The sequence below is a fragment of the Procambarus clarkii genome, chromosome 48 (assembly GCF_040958095.1).
Source record: "Procambarus clarkii isolate CNS0578487 chromosome 48, FALCON_Pclarkii_2.0, whole genome shotgun sequence".
Classification (NCBI taxonomy): domain Eukaryota; kingdom Metazoa; phylum Arthropoda; class Malacostraca; order Decapoda; family Cambaridae; genus Procambarus; species Procambarus clarkii.
The window spans coordinates 8,011,572-8,022,315 of NC_091197.1; the positions used below are offsets into that span (position 1 = coordinate 8,011,572).

General features: G+C 45.5%; 1 protein-coding gene across 1 annotated transcript; it reads right to left on the reverse strand.

The window, feature by feature from the left end:
• Positions 1–495: 495 nt before the first annotated feature.
• On the reverse strand, positions 496–9,338 carry LOC138351000 (uncharacterized). The gene is made up of 2 exons (XM_069302470.1): positions 9,296–9,338; positions 496–2,021 (listed from the first exon to the last, which is right to left on the reverse strand). The coding sequence occupies exons 1-2, from the start codon at positions 9,336–9,338 to the stop codon at positions 496–498; spliced, it is 1,569 nt and encodes a 522-aa protein (XP_069158571.1).
• Between the last annotated feature and the right edge of the window lie 1,406 nt (positions 9,339–10,744).

Sequence of the window (10,744 nt, forward strand, 5' to 3'; positions counted from 1 at the left end):
CCTCAGCCTCCCTCCTCCCAGCAACCACCACGACTACTCCCCCAGAGCTTGGTCATGATCTGCTACTCCTGGGACACAAAACTCTTCCTGCCGACTCTGGTTGCAGCAAAATTTCAATATATTATTTTCCCAATATGTGCTGTTATTAAACACAACGTCCTTGTTTACACGTTTTTTGTCAATATTTTTGTGTTAAATGTTATATTTTATTGAATATTTACATTGAACAGCTTTTTGTTGCGTTGTTATTGGCTCTCAGAGTTGTAATATTATATGGTAGTATAGTGTGGCCTGGTGTCACACCTGGTGGTAGTATAGTGTGGCCTGGTGTCACACCTGGGGGTAGTATAGTGTGACCTGGTGTCACACCTGGGGGTAGTACAGTGTGACCTGGTGTCACCTCTGGGGGTAGTACAGTGTGACCTGGTGTCACACCTGGGGGTAGTACAGTGTGACCTGGTGTCACCTCTGGGGGTAGTACAGTGTGACCTGGTGTCACCTCTGGGGGTAGTATAGTGTGGCCCTGGTGTCACACCTGGTGGTAGTATAGTGTTGACCTGGTGTCACCTCTGGGGGTAGTACAGTGTGGCCTGGTGTCACCTCTGGGGGTAGTACAGTGTGACCTGGTGTCACACCTGGGGGTAGTACAGTGTGACCTGGTGTCACACCTGGGGGTAGTACAGTGTGGCCTGGTGTCACCTCTGGGGGTAGTACAGTGTGACCTGGTGTCACACCTGGGGGTAGTACAGTGTGACCTGGTGTCACCTCTGGGGGTAGTACAGTGTGACCTGGTGTCACCTCTGGGGGTAGTACAGTGTGACCTGGTGTCACACCTGGGGGTAGTACAGTGTGACCTGGTGTCACCTCTGGGGGTAGTACAGTGTGACCTGGTGTAACACCTGGGGGTAGTACAGTGTGACCTGGTGTCACCTCTGGGGGTAGTACAGTGTGACCTGGTGTCACACCTGGGGGTAGTACAGTGTGACCTGGAGTAACACCTGGGGGTAGTACAGTGTGGCCTGGTGTCACCTCTGGGGGTAGTACAGTGTGACCTGGTGTCACACCTGGGGGTAGTACAGTGTGACCTGGTGTCACCTCTGGGGGTAGTACAGTGTGACCTGGTGTCACCTCTGGGGGTAGTACAGTGTGACCTGGTGTCACACCTGGGGGTAGTACAGTGTGACCTGGTGTCACCTCTGGGGGTAGTACAGTGTGACCTGGTGTAACACCTGGGGGTAGTACAGTGTGACCTGGTGTCACCTCTGGGGGTAGTACAGTGTGACCTGGTGTCACCTCTGGGGGTAGTACAGTGTGACCTGGTGTCACCTCTGGGGGTAGTACAGTGTGACCTGGTGTCACCTCTGGGGGTAGTACAGTGTGGCCTGGTGTCACCTCTGGGGGTAGTACAGTGTGGCCTGGTGTCACCTCTGGGGGTAGTACAGTGTGACCTGGTGTCACCTCTGGGGGTAGTACAGTGTGACCTGGTGTCACCTCTGGGGGTAGTACAGTGTGACCTGGTGTCACCTCTGGGGGTAGTACAGTGTGGCCTGGTGTCACCTCTGGGGGTAGTACAGTGTGACCTGGTGTCACCTCTGGGGGTAGTACAGTGTGACCTGGTGTCACCTCTGGGGGTAGTACAGTGTGACCTGGTGTCACCTCTGGGGGTAGTACAGTGTGACCTGGTGTCACCTCTGGGGGTAGTACAGTGTGACCTGGTGTCACCTCTGGGGGTAGTACAGTGTGACCTGGTGTCACCTCTGGGGGTAGTACAGTGTGACCTGGTGTCACCTCTGGGGGTAGTACAGTGTGACCTGGTGTCACCTCTGGGGGTAGTACAGTGTGACCTGGTGTCACCTCTGGGGGTAGTACAGTGTGACCTGGTGTCACCTCTGGGGGTAGTACAGTGTGACCTGGTGTCACCTCTGGGGGTAGTACAGTGTGACCTGGTGTCACCTCTGGGGGTAGTACAGTGTGACCTGGTGTCACCTCTGGGGGTAGTACAGTGTGACCTGGTGTCACCTCTGGGGGTAGTACAGTGTGACCTGGTGTCACTCAACTCTTTGACTCTAACTCTTTCTCTTTCAACGGTAAATTCTTCTTTTTTTTGTCAAACTTTCGGTGTAGCTTTGGGTTCTCCTCTCTCCTCTGTTCTTGCCCGTCTCCTCTGTTCTTGCCCGTCTCCTCTGTTCTTGCCCGTCTCCTCTGTTCTTGCCCGTCTCCTCTGTTCTTGCCCGTCTCCTCTGTTCTTGCCCGTCTCCTCTGTTCTTGCCCGTCTCCTCTGTTCTTGCCCGTCTCTATATGGAACACTTCGAATCTGTTCTTCTTCCTACTTTACCTACTCGTCCCTCTGGCTTTGAGGACATTTTTGCTCCATGTCCTCATGACATTAGTCTTTTCCAGCCTTTTTCTTACCCCATTATCCTGATCCCTTCCAAGTGATGTATAGTCGTAACGGCTTGGCACTTTCTCCTCATAGTTCCGTTCCTTTCTTCTCTTCACAATCTGGCTCCTTCTGTTCATTTCAAAGTTGAGTGGGGATCTAATTCCCTCCTTCCTTTTCTTGGCGTTCACGTTCACAGCTCTGTGTCCGAGTGTTCTTTCTCTGTCTACCGCAAACCCCTGCATAGTGGCATGTTCATTCACTTCTTTTCCTGCCATCCTCCTCCTGTTGAGTGTCCTCGTCTCTCTCTCTTCCTCCGCGCTCTATACGCATCAGCGACCCTCAGTTCTTGATTCTGAAATTTCCTTTTTCTATAAATCCTTCTCTCACCTTGGTTACCCTTTGCATTTTATCAACTGTGCCTATTCTCAAGCTAAACGAAATTTATTTTATCCAAATCCTGTTTCCAACACTAGTGTCACTATGATCTGTCTTCCCTTCATATCTGAACTTAAAAATCTCACTACTACCCTTCGTTCACTTGATGTAAAACTTACTTTTCGACAAATTAACATTCTTCGTAGTAATCTGGTTCACACTGCTCCTCCTGCTTCTAATGCTGCTGGTGTCTACTATATTTCCTGTTCGTCTTGTCCTTTCCAATACTTTATCGAACAGGCCCTACACTGAATGACAGACTTAAGGAACACAAAAGAAGTGTTAAGTCTGCAGACAGAAACAATGCTCTCTTCTGTCATGTTAGGGATTCTTATCATCCTACTGATTGGTCTTCTTCTAAAATAATCTTTCCTGCCTCTGCTCTACTCAGACGCCGTCTTGTTGAATCCGCTCTAATACACAACCTGCCCAACATGGACCTTAGTCCTGGCTTTGTTGCTGGTGATTCTTCCCTTTCACGGTACATAGTCAATGCTCCATACTTTCTAACGAACATGACCTGGCAAAAGCCTACCCATCCTTTTTCTTTTTCTTTCTCTTTTTCTTACGTTCCCAATCTTGCACCAATTATTATCCTCTTTATACCCCATTATTACACCCCATCCGTACCTTTTGCCTTGCTCTTACAGTCCTTTATGAATTTCCTTCTCCTCGCCTCTCTCTTGCCTCAATGCCCGTGCCTCCCTCGCTCCCTTGATAACGGTCCACGACGGACCGAAACGTCGTCGTCGTCGTCTCCTCATTTTCTGGTGTGTGGTTCAGTCTTCATATGTTTAGCCCCGTTGTTGTGACTCATCGTGTGCAGTATGCCATATAATGTGGTGACTCGGCCCTCTGGTCGGCCGACCACATGACGAAGGCAGAGGAGAAAGAAAATAATTACTTGTATAAAAATATTGACTAGACTCTCAAAGCAGCTATGTACATAAAGCCTGATGCAATGAATGCCATCAACCAGTCAAAGAGCAGCTCTAATAGGCTCTTACTGCAACTGAATTTTAAGTTACGTTACATACTTGCTTCAAAAGGCACAATAAATTTAATGAGTAACTCAACTTTATCACTTTGGCAAGAACTTGAGCAACTTAAGAGTAACGAGCCACGGAAATCAACTCTTCTCTACAAAATAGAATGTCTCTCAGTGTCTGTCTGACGTAAGAGGCCAGACGCTTGGAGCTAAGCTCACCCAACTTTTATAAATAAAATATTGAAAGGGTGGGAGGTGTGTGGTATGGGACTGTCACAGGCCAGTCGGGGTCAGCCCAAGTGCCAGATTTTAAGAAATATACGCATCTGGAGACCCCGCTGCAAAAAAAAAAAAGAATATGTTTCCCCACAGAGCTTCGTGTATGCTCATAGTCATTCATTTATATCCTTCACTCAAAAAATTATGACGTACCTGTACAAATTCTTTATTTTACGTATTGGTAGGTTTAGATTATTAAGCAGGCGATGAGTCACAATAACGTGGCTTCTATAACGTTCAACTTCTAGTGTGTGGTCTGGTCAACTTAGATTATTAAGAATTGTTTCTGAATATGGGAGCAGAAATAAAGTAAAGTATTTGTGTGCAATTAATGATTTTTGTTAAATAAATCGATCCTTAGATCGAATATTTTATATATAAGATTTGGGTCTTGAAGAGGTGAGAACCATGGAATATTGGAAGAGAGAGGAGGTGAGGATTAGAATGGTGGGAGAGAGGGGAGAGATGTGAGGGAGGAGTGGGAGAGGAGACTGGGAAAGAGGGTGTAGAAGGTGGAAAAGGGCAAAAGATGGAGTGGGGGATGATGAGGGAAAGGGAAGAGATTGAGAGAGATGTTTAAGGAAGGAAGGAAAGGGGAGAGAGGGGGGGGAGTGACGGATGTGGTAAATATCAACAATCGTTATTAAATTAACTTTTAAGTTAATCATATTAGATTATAAACAAAAACGAGAAGTGATCTTGCAGGAAGATTGGTAACTATAACCTAACTATTGTTAAAATACATATAAAGTATGACAAGATTTATTCTTGTATATTCCACAAGATTTAACGACTATTTAACAGAATATTTACAATAAGATTGTTAATAAGCGATTGTTAAGAAGCGATTGTTAAGAAGCGAATAATTTATGTTGATTTTTACCCAAAAGACTAATAGTTATTTTAGGATGTCCGATTAGGGGTTACGTTAATATTATATACTATAAACATTGTGTGGCGTCATACATAGCTGATTCAGCAAACTGTTGCTGCTGCAGCCTGGCCCCCTCCCCCCACCCTCATAGGTGGCTTTGTCTTAAATAGTCTTGTATTGACCTTGAGGGCTTGGTATATATAGCCTAGCTATGACCCACGTGGTTCTTGTTCCACGTGTTCTGTACTCGTATACTACATGTCATATTTTTTATCTCTGGATGAAGTGTAACGTTCAACAGTGTATCCTTACCTCACTCTGGGAGAGGTATATCTTGAGGTTATCTTGAGACGATTTCGGGGCTTTTTAGTGTCCCCGCGGCCCAGTCCCTGACCAGGCCTCCACCCCCAGGAAGCAGCCCGTGACAGCTGACTAACACCCAGGTACCTATTTTACTGCTAGGTAACAGGGGCATAGGGTGAAAGAAACTCCGCCCATTGTTTCTCGTCGGCGCCTGGGATCAAACCCACAGGGTACAGGGTACCCTGTACCTCCCCAGGGTACAGGGTACCCTGTACCCTGTACCTCCACTGGGGTATGCAGCTCCCTGCTGTCCTCTCGGCCAGTTGTCCGCAGTAGATACAGACTATCTGGCCGACTGTTACCTCGTGACGTATGCTGTAATTTATTGTCAAACCTCACCAACACACACACACACACACACACACACACACACACACACACACACACACACACACACACACAGGTGATGGAGAAGATTGTGCGAAGAAAGCTAGTGGAGCATCTGGAGCGAAAGAACTTTGTAACAGCATCAACATGGGTTCAGGGATGGCAGGTCCTGCCTCACAGGGTTACTTGAATTCTACGACCAGGCAACAAAATAAGGCAAGAAAAAGAAGGGTGGGCAGACTGCATATTTTTGGATTGTCAGAAAGGCTTTGATACAGTACCACACAAGAGGCTAGTGAAAAAGCTGGAGATGCAGGCTGGAGTGAAAGGGAAGGTACTCCGTTGAATAAAGGAGTACCTAAGCAACAAGAGACAGCGAGTCAGTGTGAGGGGTGAGGTCTCAGATTGGCGAGACGTTACAAGTGGAGTCCCGCAGGGGTCAGTACTTGGACCTATACTGTTTCTGATATATGTAAATGATTTCCCAGAGGGTATAGAATCGTTTCTCTCAATATTTGCCGATGATGCAAAAATTATGAGGAGGATTGAAACAGAGTATGATAGTAGGAGGCTACAAGATGACCTAGACAGACTGAGTGAATGGTCCAACAAATGGCTGTTTTAAGTTCAACCTGAGTAAATGCAAAGTAATGAAACTAGGCAGTGGAAACAGGAGGCCAGACACAGAATACAGAATAGCAGATGAAGTACTTAATGAAACGAATAGAAAGAAAGATCTAGGAGTTGATGTCACACCAAACCTGTCTCTTGAAGCCCACATAAAAAGAATAGGAAGGTATGCAATCAGTGTGATATAGGAAGGTATGCAATCAGTGTGATATAGGAAGGTATGCAATCAGTGTGATATAGGAAGGTATGCAATCAGTGTGATATAGGAAGGTATGCAATCAGTGTGATATAGGAAGGTATGCAATCAGTCTGATATAGGAAGGTATGCAATCAGTCTGATATAGGAAGATATGCAATTAGTTACTGCTCGTCTTAAAGTCTAACTAATAGCTATTGACTTAAACTGTAATGCACATGTTCCAATATCTTTATCATTATGTCACCTCTAATACGCATGTTTAACTAACGTTATCATTATACCAAGTTTAATACGCAAACACATGTTAAATACGCAAATACCATGTTTAATACGCAAGTTGCATAATTGTAGATATATTAATTGTAGATTTATTTTTATTTACATCAGAACAATATTATTTTACATTCTCCGCGGAAAAATTTAAATTTAGAAACAAAGTTTTGTGATTATATAAAAGACTATTAGAATTTTTTTAATTGTTGACATTTTCCAATAATACAACGAGCTCTGGCAGTGAAGAAAAAGCAATTAAGATTTTACATTTATTTTTCTCAAACTTAATTTCTAAAATGTTTTGCATATCAAAATCATGATTTTGTTTAATGACTTTTGTTATTAATAATTTATATATATATTTTTCTTACATAACAAATGATTTTCCAATAATATTTTAGTAATTTTATAAACAAAAATTAAAACCTAAATTATCTTTTAGAGTTTATTTAAAAAAAAGAATATATGTATTCACTTTCAAGAATAAAATATTATTTGACCTATTTAGCAGTGTAAGTCTAAGAAACTTTATTACGGGATCACTTAAGGTGTTAGTTATCCTGGAGCCAAGGAGCCAGGCAAAGTCAGGATGTCTGACCTGCTCAGGTAAAGTCTAGACCTGATGACAGGTCTAGACTTTAGTGTGCAAAAGAGGTCAGCTGCAGCGGTGCCAAGTGTGCAACGCCCCCTCTTACCACCTGAGGTGGGTCGTGGTTGGCTGGATTGGCCAGAAATTAAGGCAGTAATTACTTATGTGGCGAGATTCAGGATCACTGAAGGGAAGCGTGCGTGGGCGATGGGTCACCCACAGGACCTGGCCCCAGGCACCACCCGTGCGTAAAATAGTCCTTGTACCCACCCTACCCAAGGTCGCGGTTTGTGTGTGCGACTGGTGTGTTTACATACCCTCCACTGAGTAGTGTCCCTTCACTACTTGTGAAAATTGTATAACCATAGTGCCTTGAAGGTGTCTGTATGTGTGTATGTTTGTGTGTAAGGTAGAGTGTAGTGTTGAAGACTACCACCCAAGAACACATGTGAAATGAGCCGCAACAAATAGATGGTGCTCACTGGAAGTCAGAAGACGAGACAACACCAACAACAAATGAGCGTGGCGAGTGTGACCGAGCACCGTACTAAACCCCCCAGCATTGGTTCGGTTCCCCACCCGGGGCTCTCCAGCAGGGGGTGTGGTTCTCCGCCAGGGGGCCCTCCAGCAGGGGTGCAGGTCCCCACACGGGGCCCTCCAGCAGGGGGTGTGGTTCTCCGCCAGGGGGCCCTCCAGCAGGGGTGCAGGTCCCCACACGGGGACCTCCAGCAGGGGTGCAGGTCCCCACCCGGGGCCCTCCAGCAGGGGGTGTGGTTCTCCGCCAGGGGGCCCTCCAGCAGGGGTGCAGGTCCCCACACGGGGCCCTCCAGCAGGGGTGCAGGTCCCCACACGGGGCCCTCCAGCAGGGGTGCAGGTCTCCACACGGGGCCCTCCAACAGGGGGTGTGGTTCTCCGCCAGGGGGCCCTCCAGCAGGGGTGCAGGTCCCCACACGGGGCCCTCCAGCAGGGGGTGTGGTTCTCCGCCAGGGGGCCCTCCAGCAGTAATGATATACATCATTGTACGGGTGCAGGGGGACAGTGCCCGGCGGTTCTTCACAGAGACCAGTCGTGAGTATCAAGGTAAGAATGCTAAATTGTTGGAAGCAAACCCACAGACAAGACAAACTAAAATTATAATAAAAAACTACAGTATCCATGTTGCAAATGGAATTTCTCAAGGACTATGAAGAGATTGTTTGGGTCAAGCGCAACACCGGACCTGAGGGATTGGCCAAAAATCCAGCAATCGCTCTGTGGAAGGGAGACCTGCCCTCAGTCACACATTAAATTACCAGGCATGAGAGCGTGCAAAGTGGAGAGGTATATTGGCAGCCCGTCCCTATGTGGCAACTGTCGACGGCAGCCCCGTGTTAAAAGTCGAATTCAGGAACTGAATGCTAAGCTTGCAATTAAGATTGCCAGGGATCCCCATTACAATGATATTGCCAAGAAAAAACCGAGTTTTGTGTTACTTTCAGGGGGAAACAGGAGAAAAAAAATGGCATCACTGATCACTCTTTTTACCTCGATGAACTTCACCTGCTTGAGCAAGCCCGCGAGCTCATGCCTGTAGAGAGGTTACCTCCCTGAGAGGATGACCCATGCTGGATTATCATCAATGAAATGGCAACGAAAAAGTCCAACATAATAACTCAAGAACTGAGGCTCAGTTATCTGGAGGAAATCTATAAAGAAGCCGGAAATGAGTTAGATCAAATCTACACTGATGGGTCATCTAATCCTGTCAATGGCAGGGCTGGTGCAACATACACTGTAATTAGGAATAATACCTTGCAACACGGAAATGAAGGAAAAACCCGTACTGAGAACTATGCCTCTTCAACACAAGCGGAGCTAACTGCCATTGTTATGGCGTTATGATTCCTTGAACGAAGCACTGGAGCAGAAAATCTTGCGATAGTCGCTGAGATCAAGAGAGCTGTGAGAGTACTAACCAATCAAGGAAGATTCGTCAAATTTCTGTGGATCTCCTCCCATGTTGGAATCTGTGGAAATGAACGAGCAGATGTGCTGGCTGCTGAAGACGCTGAAGGAGACCACATTGTATACTTCCTACCCAAGACTCCTTTATAAATTAGAGGTATCATCAGGCAATATCACCGTGACAATGTTACTGAGGAAATGAGGATAGAAGAACAAATCAGTGAATCTGTACGCTGGTACATCATGGTTGCAGCTGGCAATCTCAATCATTATGGACGAAGAGGAGATGGCCGCGGAAGAGAATCAATAATAGCCAGAATTCGTCTTGGATTCAAATATCCATGGAGATTCGGAATGGAAACAACAATTGAGCAGCGGAGTTACAGAATCTGCGGTGAGAGTGATGGACACCGCCTTGACTACTACCTGAGAGAGTGTGGACATCTAAGAGTCATTAGAAATATGTGTAGAATAATAAACCCCACATTGTTTGAGTTAGGAAAACCCAATTTATCAAATGCAGATACTGTTCTTAAATGATTCCCCATTTTTTACCCGCAAGATAATGTAAATACTTAAGGGTTGACGAATGTTAATCTTCTTGTTTGAGGAGCTGTTCACTTGAGACAGTTAAGCAAGTCCCAGCTGTGTCTTGGTACAAGTGACAGGATGAACAACCCAGCGGGTTTTCTTCCTAATTGGGAAGTGTTGAACATGCTGCTATGGCGGTGTGCCCACCCACAGGATGAGTGGCGCTGCCCAATAAACTTGCCCCTCGGAGTAAAATAAAATTTTTTAACAAGAATGTCGTTGTTTCATTTCAAATATTTATAAACCTAATCCATACCTAAAACCTCAGGCAAGTGTATAATTTATGTTAATATTCTTGTTGATATTTCAGTTACTGTCCCAGTTATTATTCTATTAAATATTACAGTTAATATGCCTGTGTCCAACTTCACCATCACTTCATCAAGAACAGTGAAATGTTTGGAAAACAAATAAAGTTCCAACAATACTTCTTTGGTGATGAGTCGTTCTTTTGATCGTCAAATAACTCCAGTTTTCTTTTTATATGAAGTTGTTGGAGCAGACACACACACACTAGACTCCAGACGACAAATACATCAAAGCTTTTATGATTTTTGGTGATACGTTCTTAGAAACACATCTTTATATATATGAGGGAATGTCTCCTCCAGGTTGGACGCCAGCCACTTGGCGTTAGTCTCATTAACTGTTGCAGGAGTATTGGTGATCTTAAAGGGAGTGATATTGGTGACCTTAACGGGAGTGATATTGGTGACCTTAACGGGAGTGATATTGGTGACCTTAACGGGAGTGATATTGGTGACCTTAACGGGAGTGATATTGGTGACCTTAACGGGAGTGATATTGGTGATCTTAATGGGAGTGATATTGGTGACCTTAACGGGAGTGATATTGGTGACCTTAACGGG

What these genes read in the sequence shown, in the direction of transcription:
- LOC138351000 (XM_069302470.1), bottom strand. Translation starts at nt 9,338, where the DNA reads ATGGGAGGAGATCCACAGAAATTTGACGAATCTTCCTTGATTG. An exon ending in TGACGAATCTTCCTTGATTG is followed by an intron (nt 2,022 to 9,295) that starts GTTAGTACTCTC and finishes TACTACCCCCAG; the next exon opens with AGGTGACACCAGGTCACACT.